The sequence below is a fragment of the Microtus oregoni genome, unplaced genomic scaffold (assembly GCF_018167655.1).
Source record: "Microtus oregoni isolate MIOR12 unplaced genomic scaffold, Mior012 000006F_ref0000085, whole genome shotgun sequence".
NCBI classification, from domain to species: Eukaryota; Metazoa; Chordata; class Mammalia; order Rodentia; family Cricetidae; genus Microtus; species Microtus oregoni.
This window is the reverse complement of record NW_024543065.1, coordinates 25,386,212-25,400,787: the sequence shown is the minus strand read 5'-3', so window position 1 is coordinate 25,400,787 and position 14,576 is coordinate 25,386,212. Positions and strand designations below refer to the sequence as shown.

At 39.7% G+C, this 14,576-nt stretch overlaps 2 protein-coding genes across 4 annotated transcripts in view; one reads left to right on the top strand and one right to left on the bottom strand.

The window, feature by feature from the left end:
* Tube1 (tubulin epsilon 1) overlaps positions 1–4,869 on the bottom strand; it is a 20,015-nt gene extending 15,146 nt beyond the window's left edge. Inside the window, exons 1-5 of the mRNA XM_041655046.1 lie at positions 4,758–4,869; positions 4,599–4,672; positions 3,916–3,968; positions 2,262–2,319; positions 1,849–1,964 (exon numbers count right to left, since the gene is read on the bottom strand). Coding sequence (XP_041510980.1) covers positions 1,849–1,964; positions 2,262–2,319; positions 3,916–3,968; positions 4,599–4,672; positions 4,758–4,782 — 326 coding nt within the window. The 5' untranslated portion in view covers positions 4,783–4,869. The remainder of the gene's footprint in view (positions 1–1,848; positions 1,965–2,261; positions 2,320–3,915; positions 3,969–4,598; positions 4,673–4,757) is intronic.
* Fam229b (family with sequence similarity 229 member B) lies at positions 4,860–14,576 on the top strand. Of its 3 annotated transcripts, none has more exons than XM_041655048.1 (5): positions 4,860–4,988; positions 6,380–6,509; positions 10,549–10,753; positions 13,196–13,334; positions 14,373–14,576. In XM_041655048.1, exons 4-5 carry the CDS (start codon positions 13,210–13,212, stop codon positions 14,488–14,490), a joined length of 243 nt encoding a protein of 80 aa, XP_041510982.1. In that variant the 5' UTR covers positions 4,860–4,988; positions 6,380–6,509; positions 10,549–10,753; positions 13,196–13,209; the 3' UTR covers positions 14,491–14,576. The 3 variants fall into 3 exon arrangements, with proteins under 3 accessions (XP_041510982.1, XP_041510984.1, XP_041510983.1); XM_041655050.1 differs by having other exon boundaries at positions 4,980–5,044; positions 10,597–10,753; XM_041655049.1 differs by having other exon boundaries at positions 4,980–5,044; positions 10,594–10,753.

Sequence of the window (14,576 nt, the reverse complement as noted above, 5' to 3'; positions counted from 1 at the left end):
TTTGGTTAAAGTTACCCCAAGATATTTTATGTTATTTGTGGCTATTTTAAAGGGTAATGATTCTCTGATTTCATTTTCAGCCTGTTTATCATTTGTATAAAGGAAGGCTACTGATTTTTGAGTTGATCTTGTTTGTATCCTGTTACATTACTGAAGGTGCTTATTAGTTTACGAGTCTTTCCTGGTAGAATTTTTGAGGTCACTTAATGAATACTATCATATATCATCAGCAAATAGTGAAAGTTTGACTTCTTTTCCAATTTGTATCCCCTTGATCTCCTTTTTTTGTCTTATTGCTCTAGCTAGAACATCAAGTACTATTTGAATACATACCTTGTCTTGTTCCTGATTTTAGTGGGATGGCTGTGAGTTTCTCTCCATTCGTTTGATGTTGCTGTTGGCTTGCTGTGTACTGCCTTTATTATATTTAGGTATGCTCCTTGTATCCCTGCTCTTTCCAAGACCTTTATCATGAAGGGGTGTTAAATTCTGTCAAAGGCTTTTTCAGCATCTAATGAGATGGTCAGGTGGTTTTATTCTTTCAGCTTGTTTACATGGTAGATTATATTAATGGATTTTTCATGGTGAAGCATCCCCACATCTCTGGGATGAAGCCTACCTGATCATGGTGGATAATTTTTTTTGATGCGTTCTTGGATTTGGTTTGCCTAATTCAATATTGAGTATTTTTGCATCAATGTTCACTACAAAGACTGGTCTGTAATTCTTTCTTAGTTGTGTCTTTTTGTAGTTTGAGTATCAGGGTAACTGTAGCCTTGTAAAAGGAGTTTGGCAATGTTCCTTCTGTTTCTGTTGTTTGGAACAATTTGATGTTATTGAAAATCTGGTAGAATTCTGCACTGAAAACATCTGGTTCTGGGCTTTTTATGGTTGGGAGACTTCTGATGATTGTTTCTATTTCCTCAGCAGTTATAAGCCTATTTAATTTGCATATCTGGTCTTTAGTTTTGGTATGTGATACTTCTCCAGAAAATTGTCCATTTCCTTTAAGTTTTCCAATTTTGTGGAGTACAGGTTTTAGAAGTATGATCTGATGATTCTTTGGATTACCTCAATGTCTATTGTTATATCCCCTTTTTATTTCTAATTTTATTAATTTGGACATTTTCTCTCTGCCTTTTGGTTAGTGTGGATAAGGTTTGTCTATTTTGTTGATTTTCTTGAAGAACCAACACTTTGTCTCATGGCTTCTTTGTATTGTTTTGTTTCTATTTTGTTGATTTCAGCTCTCAGTTTGATTATTTCCTGTTGTCTAGCCCTTCTGGGCTAGTTTGTTTCTTTTTGTTCTGGGCTTTCAGGTGCTTTTTAAATTTGCTAGTGTGGGATTTTTTTAACTTCTTTATGTAGGCATTTAGTGCTTGAACTTTCCTCTTAGCACTGCTTTCATTCTGTACCATAAGTTTGGATATGTTATGCGGTCATTTTCAATAAATTTTAGAAGTGTTTAATTTCTTTATTTCTTCCTTGACCCAGTGGTAATTCACTTGAGCATTGTTCAGTCTCCATGAGTTTGTGGGCTTTTTGCAATTAGTGTTGCTGCTGAATATGAATAATTTTTAAAAGTACTTAAAACATTTAAGAATTTAGGATATCAATTTCTCATGATTAGTTTTCTATTTAAAAAAAAAAAAAAGCAGAAGTGGGATTGAAAGTAAATCCTGGCAGCTTCTGAGCATCATAAAGCATCATCATCAACTAATTAATTATTAAAAGAGGAGGCATATACTTTTGTGTGGCAAACTGCACTTTGCTTTCATTACAGCAGGACCTATTAGGACAAGGCAGTGAATGCTCAACTTTTTCAAATGACATTTAGTATTTTCTCACCAATTGTTTCCTGAGCCAGAAATATCAGTGATGAGTTGCTTGCTGTCAAACACATCTCTCAGTGGTCCTTGGAGAATTTCATTAACTACTCCCTCTTCCATGTCAATCAAAACTGCCTGAAAAAAGAGAATTTAAATTTGGAGTATTTTCTCTAGTAATTTATAAATTCAAGAATTCATGAGCTGTAAGTTATATTGTTCTTTTTCACAATTTAAGGTTAATTAAAATATTTCTTCATGTAATCTATTGTAAGATTAAAGGCGTGCACCACCAATACCTGGTTAACCTTTCCTTTTCTTAAAATCAAAGACTACTAACCAACAACCAGAAGGGAAAGACAAACCACAGAGAAACAATTAACTCAAATTTTACTGCCATGTTACAAAGTAAGAACCCTAGAAAATGCATCTTACTCGTGCTTTTAACGAAGATATTCTTCCTTTGGAAATACTGCTGCCATCACCACCCACTCTGAAACATAAAGAAATTGAGAAAGGGTCATAAGACTTTCCAGGACTGGTAGTGTTCGCTTTCACTCTCCCCTTCTGTCATACTGGTCCAGGGGAATCAAACTCAAGTCCTCAGCTTGGCAGCAAGCCCCTGACCTGCTGCGCCACCTTGCCAGCCTCAGTGTCTATGTCTTTGAGGCATTTTCAGTTTTGTGAGATAAGTGGGTATCTTTCTTGTTTAAGTTACTGTTAATTAGCTATTTTGTTACGGCCAACACATCAAATGATATAAGACTACATACCACTCAGTCCATTTCTAGAATTTTACTACAACCTGTGAATGAGCATAGCGTACAGGTCATTATAATTCACAAGACGGAGACCAGATGAGGAGCCGATTAAACACAGGTACGACAGGCCAGCAGTAAGTGAACTGTAATCCCCAGGTCAACGCCAATCACCTGCCCGCTTTGCTAAAGAGAATTTTGTTTAAATCCAGCCATCTCTATCTGTTCATGTGCCTATTACCCATGAAGCAGATGAATACCTGCAAAAAGACCTTATGTTATGAAAAGTGTCCAAGTATTTGCTATCTGTTTTTTCATGCCTCCACTGTTGGTATATTCCTATCATGTTGTTAAAAAGGATTAATTTGATAGGCAGGTGTATACAAAGATGTGGTAGTAGCAGTTTGCATAAGAGGTTTTGGGTACCACACCTGTGGAACAGAGGCTGGAACCCACAGCACAGGAGAGAGATGTCCAGGCCTTCCCCTCCTCTCCAAACTCTAGACTGAGGAAATACACTGCTTTCATTTAAAAGTATATGACCCACAAGGTAGATGAGAATTACATGAAAATCCTCAGACTGTCAAATATGTGATAAATTTTATTTTATTAACTTGCAAAGAATTTGGTTTCATTATATCATTTTTCAAACATTTCTGCTTTTGTTTCTTTCCCCAAAGCTTCCTTCCTGCTTTCATGTCACATATTGACCTTCTGCCCCCACCTCTGTCTCTCTCTTAGTCCTCTCGCATGGCCTATCTAGTTCTATTCAATTATGTAATAACTGAAGACGCGACTATCAAGAAAGGAAGGCGTAGCAGTGAGCTAGTGAGAGAAGCACGTGAAAGGACTATTACCCAGACACATCTGCGAACACGTGATGAGGATATTGAGGGCCTCTAGTAAGTGAACTGCTCTAACCCCTCCCTGTAGCAGCTCTTCTTCATGTGACCCCCATGAAAGGGTTGTTGGACCCTGAGGGGTCTCAATCCATGGGTTGAGAAACTCTGTTCTAAGGTCAAATAGTCAATAAAAACCGACCCATGACATGGTACCCTCAGTGAAAAGCTGAGGTTTCTCTGACTGAAATATCATTCCAAAGTTAATGCAATCTCTTTAAAGGCTCCTTTTGTTCCTTCCTGTCAAGGAAGCCTGCTGCTCGGCAGGTATGAAAACGTGACATGAGAATGATCTTCAGTCACATCAGCAGACATGGCTGACACCATCACAGCAGGGGACTGCTTCCAGAACCCCGTAAGCAAGCCTTCCACTCTGCTGACATAACAGGAAGGAATCAATGTCAATGCAGGGAAAAACTCTCATCCCCTTACCTGGTATCCACGTTCCTGAAGAAACTGCTGAGTGCATCGTCATAAATTCCTTTCTAAACACAAAGCAAATAAAGCATTTAAGTTTATTTTCTCCTAAATCCTTCCAATTTTAGTAATTCTACAGCGCTGAAAGGGCCACCAGGCAGCTCTTAGAAAAAGAAACCCAGGTCGGTTCTTCCAATTGCGTCTAAAGAGTAAGATACCAATAGAACACCTGGTTAAATTTGAGAGAGTGATGAAAAACGTATGCCCTATAGGACTGTACAGCTGGTACACCAAGTGAGAATTTCCTGGGATACTAGATCGTCTGATACGTTATCTACTTTATAGCGCTTTCACCTATAGAGCCTACTGCCTTTCAAAAACGTTAAAAAAAAAAAAGGAAGACCGCTGAGAATTAGGGACACCCAAGACCAAACTCTTTGGCCAGTGTCTTCTGCCTGTGACTTACAGCAACATGGGTTTAAAAATCAAACTAGCTACGTTCAGCATGAGAAGATCCTATGCAACTTATGATAAAGACATAAAGGCAATTTATGGCATAGATAAAATCGCTCAAATGAGATCAGCATGGTCTACACAGCGAGTCCCAGCTCAGTCGGGACCCCGTAGCGAGAGCCTCAAGTGACCCCCTTCTTCTCCGCTGGCGGGCCCGGGTGACAGGTGGGGGGCTCAGCGCGTACCTGGTTGACCGCCGCGTGCTCCCTCAGCGCCAGGTCCCAGAAGCAGCAGCCGATCTGGTTTCCGCACTGCCCGACTGCGAGGAAGAGAGAGAAGCACGTTAGGAAGACAAGCAGGTGCCTGGGCTCCGCGGCGACCCGGGGGACAAGGGGGCCGCTCACCCTGTACGACCACCGACTGGGTCATTCCGGCCCGCGGACAAGCAACGGGAGCGTTCCCGCTCGGACTCCCGCCCCGGCATTCGAGCCGAAAGACGCGCTACGACGGGCGGCCGTAAGTCACGTCACCGCCGCAAGTAGCTACTGTCGTTAAGACCGTTTCATCGCGTCGCGGGGTTTCTGCGCAAGCGCATTTGCGACTAGCTGTTTCCATAGCGACTGGGCCTCCGGCAGGTAAATCCTAGCTGCCTTGTCAACATCTTTGGGCATCTGCAGAACCGGAGGCCCTGGTAACGGACGGGTAACTAGGTTTCGGAGTGGCATTTTAAAGAAGGGTCTTTCAAACCGATCCCGGGCTAGGAGAGGCGCACAGTCTTAACAGCCAGGGCCGGGGGTCGGATTCCTCGGGACGTTACCCTAGTGTCGTTATCTAACAGAAAACGAATGTCACGGAGCGCAGAGAAACCCCAGACCAATAGGCTTTTCCAAGAACACCCGGAGCTAGGTACACCTGACCCAATGGCACAGCTTTCAAAGGCCAACCTAAAACTCACTTTTAAGGTTTCTGGAGAATTCAAAAGCAATGAAGACACAAATCCAGCTTCTCAGGACAGCTGACAGTGTAGTTGAACACTCGGACGCTGTACTCCAAAGACATGACCTAAAATATTATGGGGCACTGACAAGGAGGGCAGTGGACAAGGGTGTAAGATAAAATAGATGGGTTCAAAGTTACGGCATTTGATGTATGTACGCCATAGACGGGATTTAAAAAAAAATGGGGGGGGATGGCAAAGTTTGAAAAAAAAAATCAGTTATTTCCAGAAACTGAATTTTTACTGACTAAATTAAATAAGATTTCACTTAACTAAATCAAGAATTTAGGCCGGAGAGATGGCTCAGTCAGTAAGTGTGGGGACCTAAGTGCAGATCCACATCACTCACAAAGAAACCGGGAGCCTATAATCCTGGGTTTGGAAGGGTGGAGGAGGGAGGATCCCTGTAGTGTAGCTTAACCTGTGAGCTCCAGGTTCAGCTGGAAACAGTGTCTTTAAAAAAAAAAAGGCAAAATGAATGATTAAGGAGAGCATTCCACGTTCACATCTTGCTTCCATACACACACACAAATCCGCAGGAACTCTGCTACCTTAATGAAATTAATACTTTTCCACAAACTACAAAACCTTTAGTCTTGATTTAATAAAATATAAGTTATACTTGCTATTAATGTGTTGTGATATGAGCCACAACATTTGATTGGCTCAAACACTTTATTTTGCCACTAAGATAAATAATAGTTTGTTATTACACATTTTTGAAAGATGAGAAGTTTGAAGTTGTAGTGGCTAGTTTGTACGTTCATATTTTGTTTGGATGTTTTACACTTTTATTCTTACATCTCTCGTAATTAAGGGGCACAGTTTAGTCAAGAAAAATGTGAAGTTGCTGGATACTTTTACCTGCTTATTGGGGAGCACACAGTCTGTGGTAAAGGTACAATCAGACACTTTGGGTCTTAAGGTTGAAATCCTCAAATCTGGGGCTTCCAAAATTTGCGAAACCCAGACAGATACTTAAGTTGTGCTGGGATTCAAGTGTCAACTCCTGTGTTCTGGCCTTTGTAGAACTCGCCAGTGCTGTACTTCCCGTCATTCTCCAGAAGTCGTGCAACAGCAGGAGCTGTAAGAGCATCCTTACGAGCTTCGCCAGTAACTTCAATCTGGAGGGAGACAGATGTGTCTGCTTAATAGTCAGGTGAGCTAGAACCTTCCACACCAGCCACACCAGGAACTTAGGGCAGGCACATAGGTTAGCCAAGATGGAAAGAGCTTAATGGCAGGTTGTCTGCAGTCTTACAAGCAAGAATTTTTTTTTTTTTGTTATGAAGTCATTGAGATTTGGGGGCGTAATTGTATTGGGGTAATAACTGATTAATACATGGAAGAAATAGATTCAAGAAGATTTTACATGGTGAGTATCAGCAAAAGAAAAAGTCAGCGATAGTCATGTAGATGGGTGTTATAAAAAGAAGGAAAGGGAGGGGAATGGGGAAGGAGGAAGGAAGGAAGAGGACGTGTTAAGATGGATGAGGCACATGATATGAGCTAGAATCTAACCTAAGAAGGAGGAAGGAGAATTTACATAAGTTCTTTGCACTGTGGAGCAATGGAAGAATATGATGAACACAGTACAAGATACTAGAACAATGTATTGAAAAATATAACCCAATTTGAGATAAAAGAAATAAGGAAACCAATTAAAGAGAAAAACACCTTTAAGAATTAATGGACAGGTTTTAAAATCATGGAAAAAGCAGACTAGAGGAATGAAGTCAAATTACTGATATAGAGAAAAGGCTTTGAGTAGTCACAAAGAATTCTGAGGGAAAGGTGAAAAATTTTGAACTTATCAAAAATTATATTCATGGGGGAGCACAATGGCTCAGCTTAAGATTAGTAGATATCCCTGCAATAGAGAACACAGAGTACGCAAGGACAAACAAAATGATACAAAACAATGAAAAGTGGATAAAAAGGATGCAGTAAATTCCACAGGAATATTTCTTTAGAACAATCAACATCAATAACTATATCATGTTTAAGTTACACAGTTTTCAGAATAAATAATTCTTCAGGTTTTTTGGCAAGAAACATTGAGAAGAAGAAAAACCAATTAGGCTGCTTTTATTGATGGTTAACAGGGCACATCTTTATATCTGTCTGTAGTGTTTCAGCAATTGTTGGAAATTTTATCCTAATCCCAGGGTGAAATTCATTTAATTGCTTTTTAAAAATGAGATTAAAGTCAGCAACTGAAACATCAATTTTAGAAGTCAAACATTGTGACATGGTACAACCCCAAGTTATACTTACTTGATACATGCTAAGGGGTGACAGTAGGAAAATATTAAAAATCATTGGGTTATTTTGTATAATTAAACCTCTATGTTTCTATAAGAAGCAGAAAAATGTGCACATACAGTAGAGACACTGCAATTAGTAACCTGCAATCTCCAACCTGAGCTAAGGTGTCGAGTGTAGATGGCGTGTAGAGTGCGTAGTATGTGCATGGTGTGTGCTCAGAGCCAAGGCAACCGTGAGAACATACAGCCCAGGATAGGCAAGCCAGACACAGGACAAGCTCATTACAAAGTGTGCACACTGTGTGCTCAGAGCCAATGCAACCATGAGAATACACGGCCCAGGATAGTCAAGCACTGCCAGACACATGACAAGTTTATTACAAAGTGTGCACACTGTGTGCTCAGAGCCAATGCAACCATGAGAATACACGGCCCAGGATAGTCAAGCACTGCCAGACACATGACAAGTTTATTACAAAGTGTGCACACTGTGTGCTCAGAGCCAATGCAACCATGAGAATACACAGCCTAGGATAGGCAAGCACTGCCAGACACATGACAAGCTCATTACAAAGTGTGCACACTGTGTGCTCAGAGCCAAGGCAACCTTGAGAATACACGGCCCAGGATAGTCAAGCACTGCCAGACACGTGACAAGTTTATTACAAAGTGTGCACACTGTGTGCTCAGAGCCAAGGCAACCTTGAGAATACACGGCTCAGGATAGGCAAGCACTTCCAGACACACAACAAGTTCATTACTCGCTTGATTTTTAATTTATGATTGTTGTATGTTGGATGGTTGTCAAATATTTCATTTGGTTACATGACCCGGCTGTTTAAGAAGTCATGGTCAGGGGGGTGGAGAGATGGCTCAGCAGTTAAGAGCACAGCCTGTTCTTTCAAAGGTCCTGAGTTTAATTCCCAGCAACCACAGATCTGTAATGAGATCTGGTGCCCTCTTCTGGCCTGCAGGGATACACGCAGGCAGAACACTGTGTACATAATAAATAAATCTTTAAAAAAAAAGCCACAATCAAGCACATACGGTAGTGGAAACACTTGGAAATCCTCTCCAGGGTTGCAAGGAGAATAGAATACATTCAGAAGAAATTATAATTCTATGGCTTCCCAAGTTGTCATTTAACTAAAATTTGATCTTGTGGTCACTTATCCACATTTATTCTTGTACACTGTCCCTTCTGAATCCACCTCTTGTGTAACTTGACAGTCAGTAGTGTTTTTACCAGCCTTTCAGATCTACTCTTTTTTCTTCCTGAAAAGGACCTTTGCTTACGATGCTGTTTGCTCCCTCCCTAACCAAACAGATTTCTTTGTCCCATCCCTTTCTACACAGTTAATGCCTACTTATCTTTTACATTGAGATTGGCTAATCTCATCTAGAGTTTATCTAATCTGTAAACTCCACTAGAGCAGAAACTCTATTTGCTTTTGCTCATTTCTTTTTAATATTTAACGTGCTGTAGCTCATGGTAGAGTCTCGGGGAAAATGTTAGATGGACAAATCAAGTATGATAATAGGCCTGTTTTCTTGACAACAATCTTTTTATTGTATTTCATGAATATGTTATTTAAAGGTCATTATTTGGGGCTTATGGTCAAGAGAGCACATTTGGAGATTTCACAATCCTTTTGTTCCTTATTTATACTTACATATTATTGCTTGTGGATACTGCTGTTGATCAAACCCACTTGGTCTTCTGATATATTACTTAATCTTGCCAGTTTTCACCAATAAGTTTGTTATCTGATTTAATTATCCCACCTGCACAGGAAATTTGACACAACCCATACCAAATAAATTGCTGAAATAGCACTAAAGGGCTTAAAAAATAGCAGCCTTGAAGATACTCTACTTTGTGGCTTTAATGCCATTTCACATATTAACTTTTGGTGATCTGTTTAGAATTTCAGTGTTAACCTCCTGTTAAGTTCATATCTAGTTTTGACGCCCAAACCCATCATATTTCCACTGTTACCTTGTCTCAAACATACCAACTTCAGCTTTGTTTAGCATCTTAAGAATCTGGTTAGATGACAGTCATGAGCTAGGTAACAATGGGCAGCAATTACTTCAGTTGTGTGACTGACACAGTAAGTTAAACTTAGTTTTCTCTAAGATGAAACTGTGATAAATGTATTTACATGTAGCCCTCGTAAGAGAAAGAAGATAGAGGTAAGATTTTTATCCAACATGAACTTCACTCCTAGATAAGATGCCAGTTTTCTGTAAGAAGTTTTGAAGCACAGCAGTGAGGACTATGTATAAACGCAGTTATCAAGACTTCCGTAAAGCTAAAGATTGGCTGGCTTGAAGGTTAAACTAAAGCACTTCAAAGTAGGACCAACGTTGAATGGAACAGCTGTGGCTACAGACACCCAGGATGGGGGAGGGGTGACAAGGAGTCCTAAGGGTAGGATTAGTAGGAAAGAAACTCTAGCACAAGGAACTAGATTAACAAGTTTGTATAAAATGGAGTCTTTCCTTCCCAACTGTCATTCCCTTCGTTTGGGAATTTCAAGGCTGTCTGGATGAACCAGGAGAAAGGGGTGGTCCAGGCATGACAAGAAATGGCCCAGGACGTGAAGAATTCCAGGTAAGAAGAGATTCAGAATCTCTTCTTAGCCTTTGTGTTGAGGCCAAGTGCAGAGACACAGTGAACCTGGCTCTGAGTTTCACGACTCTGAGGTGGGAGAATGGTGTAGAGAGACTGGGGGACTTGCTGTTGATTGGTAGAGGAAGTCTGGGAGGTGGTGATGAAGAGGAAATGTGTCTCAGGTGGGGAGAATCAGGAGTGTGATTTTATGCAGATTGATTAGTTATATGTCTTTATAGCTTAAGATGCATAATGTCAAAAGTAAGGCACTGACAAGAACAAAACTCTGAAATACTCAGTTTTTTATTGAACAGGCATCTTGTTACCAGAGCTGTGAACTGAGATGTTCCATTCATTAGCAGGCAGGAAGCTATGTGAAAGAATCTTCTGATGTCATAATTTCTGGGTGTCACTGGAACATTTGATCGTCATTTCCTTGGCAAGTCTATCCTTCTATGGAAAGTCAGTAGAAGCAATTGATTTATTCACCTCTACAGGAATCAGACTTGGCCTATTTTGGTAAGTGTATGTTTCCCTGAGCTTAATGTTTATACATATAGTGAATTTAAACCACAGGTGACTGTGTTTATACAAGATCATCAGTGAATAAAATCCCCTTTCTTGATAATGGTCACAGTCTACTAATCAAATTCTTAAAACGGAATACTTTAGTTTTATTATTACTTCCAACGAATACTTATTTTGAATAGACTACTAGGCATAAGAAACACTTTAAAGGCATTTTCTTGTTTCCTATCCCTTGTGTATTAATAGTTAAACATATGTAAATTAAATCAAGATAGAGTTATTAAATGTCCACTATGTGCCCAAACTCTTTTAGCTATAAAGGATTAAATAGTGACAAAGATGGAGAAAGAATGATTGAGGATATTTTAAACATTTTAAAAAATGATTAGGGCAGTGCTTTGCAATGGGGAGAAGTTTAAAAAATGATTAGGGCAGTGCTTTGCAATGGGCAGAAGTTTAAAAAATGATTAGGGCAGTGCTTTGCAATGGGGAGAAGTTTAAAAAATGATTAGGGCAGTGCTTTGCAATGGGGAGAAGTTTAAACAATGATTAGGGCAGTGCTTTGCAATGGGGAGAAGTTTAAACAATGATTAGGGCAGTGCTTTGCAATGGGGAGAAGTTTAAACAATGATTAGGGCAGTGCTTTGCAATGGGGAGAAGTTTTGCTTCTCTCTACCAGGGGATATTTGGCAATGACTTCTCTTCCTTCCTTCCTTTCTTTCTTTCTTTCTTTCTTTCTTTCTTTTTTCTTCCCTTCCTCCCTCCCTCCCTCCCTCCCTCCCTCCTTCCCTTCCTCCCTCCCTCCCTCCTTCCCTCCTTCCTTCCCTTTCTTTTTCTTTTTTAAACTGTCAAACTCTGGGAGAAGGTTGTTGTTGACATCTGGAGGGTGAATACTGAAGAACATTTTACAATGCCTACGACAGTCTAACTTTCTCCAGCTTAGAATCATTTGATCTCAAATGTTCATAGCACCATGACTGAGAAATCCTGAATTGGAATAATTAAATTATAACTGTTACTAGACCTGGATGGAGGTGGATGGTCCTTAGACTTCCTACAGGGAAGGGAACCCTGATTGCTCTTTGGGCTGACGAGGGAGGGGGACTTGATTGGGGGAAGGGGAGGGAAATGGGAGGCGGTGGCGGGGAAGAGACAGAAATCTTTAATAAATAAATAAAAAAAAACACAAAGAGAGGTCTATGAAGACTTAGACAATAAAGGTTATGGAAGAATTCTTCCTCTAAGGAAGGGAAATAAAAACTCAAACTTAGTGGATAAATTTACTCTAGCAAGTAAAAGGAGTGACCAGTGGGTTGTGGAGAGTTCCAGGCACAGGAAACAGTAGGTAATAATGAATTTATTTATGTACATGTATTGCATATACTTAATGTTTCCCATTTACAGTATCTACTAAAACTGTTATTACTGACTGAACACTTACTATGTGGTGTGGGAGGTCCTCTGTCTATGTGTTGCTTTTATTGGTTAATGAATAAAGAAACTGCTTTGAGCCTATAGCTGAGCAGGGCATAACAGAGCCTGAAAATTAAACTGAATGCTGGGAGAAGGGAGGTGGAGTCAGAGAGGAGCCATGAAGCTGCAGCCAGAGACAGATAAGTTGAAACCTTGCCTGTAGACCACAAACCTCATGGTAAATGTAAAAACTGGATATGGGTTAATACTAGATATAAGATAATTGGCCAAACAGTGATTTGAATAATAGAGTTTCATAGTTTCTGTGTGATTATTTTGGGAGTCTGGGTGACGGGGAAAACAAAAAAAGTAGCCTCATACTACAACTATGTGTCAGGCATTGTATTTCCCATGATTTATCTCCTTTAAACCTGTTATTCCCTGAAAGCAGATATTATTGTTATTCTTTGGACAAGTTGTTAAGTGCTTTTACTTAGATCATGATATTGGGATGTCTCAGATTACAGTGGTAACTCAGGAACCCAATTCTCCCAAGGCCAATTGCTTAACTTACACACTATAATATAGGGGGTGGGTGGACTAAATGGTTACAGGAACAAAAGGATTATCTAGAAGTATCTGAATGGGTAGGAAATTCTTCTCAAAGAAAGCCTACCTTAGTGGAGAGGCATGGAAGGGTAGGGAATGAAGACTCAAGCTTGCTGATGTCAATATGGATAGGCAATTTGATCTTTTCTTTCCCCACAATAGAGACATCACTGTTAACCACAGGCTAACCACAACAATAGGCACAATATACTTATACTACTTGGGACTATTTTGAATTTGTCATACAACTTTAAATTGTTTATAAGGGATATTTGTATAACAAAGACTCATAAACTCTTCAGATGTCACCTTCTGAATGTTTTTGTAAACGTATGACAAAATTGTAGCATTAAAAATGTCAACTTATCTTTGAATGATAAGCACCACCGTTATTCTAACTTTGTATTCTAGGATTTCAGTGAATTATGCCTTTTCGGTTTGGGACCCAGCCAAGGAGGTTTCCAGTGGAAGGAGGAGATTCTTCAAATGGGCTGGAATCAGGCCTGAGCTCCAGTGCTGCCTGTAATGGGAAAGAGACGTCACCCAATAGGTGAAGTCTGATTGTCTTGCCAACTGAGGTTATGGGTATTGGCTATCATCCATATGAACTCTGACATTTACTATTAGCAAGAAAAAAATTAAACCTAGGAATTCAAACACTGCTGTTATTAAATTAGTACCAACAGAGCCCAGGTTGAACAGTTTATATTTCATAACTTTGCAAGTCTAGACCAGTCCTTTCCCTGCCCCCGTATATTTTTATCTAGATTGTGTCTCTAGTCTCAAGATCAACATCAGATCACCAGGATAATTATGTGTAGGATGTTGTTCTAGGTACAAGACTACAAATGTAAAAAACATAGAGACCTCAGACTTGGTGTCGCTTGGATTAGATCACTGGCTGAGACAACAGTAGAGGCGAAAGCTGTTGTGAGTGAAATCCCTTACAAAATCGAAGCAGACTATTGCAAGTAGGATTTGTCTTGCTGTTTACCACAGCAAAACCACAAACAATACACTGTTAGTTCTCTTAGTGGATGAGAGTGTTAAGGGTCACCGAGTCAGGTCAATACTTTATGAAATTGGCTACATTATCCAAGGCTGATTGTCTGATGATTATCAGAAAAGGAACTCAGTCACTGGAAGCATTTTGAACTGGTGTCATCTAAGTGTTCTTTTAACTCCGAGATTCTACCCACATTTGAGCATTATTTTGTTAACTTTCACTCCACAAATGTTCTAGTTTTAAAATTACTCAAAGTGATTGAAGTCTCATTTCTGCATTAATTTTCATACTACAGTCATATGCATTTTTGCCATTTAGTAATTACTGCATACCCTTGAAAATGAACATCTGGAGCATTAATTTTATTTTATGAATTTTCTATAATTAAATATATGGCAATAGTCATATTTTCTTTGCTATGTACATGTAGACTCTCATTAGAACCTCTGTGTTATCAATTTCTGTGACATTTGAAGGCCTCAGCGAGAATTGAAATAGTTGAAAAGATCTTTTTTTTTTTTTGCTTTGAAAATTATTTTCTATTTAGTATCTTAACTCTGTTTCACTTGCCCTTTCATTCAGGCAACTCCGAAGATGCCCTGGAAGTCATTGCCTGACAATAACTGATGTTCCCATTACTGTCTATGCAACAATGAGAAAGCCACCTGTGCCAAGCAGCAAGGAAATGCCTCCCAAATAGCAGCATTAAGTCTCTGTCGAGGGTTGACTAGGGTCAAGGGTAATGGGCCGGTATCATCCTGTGGTCTGTCTTGTAAACAAATAAAG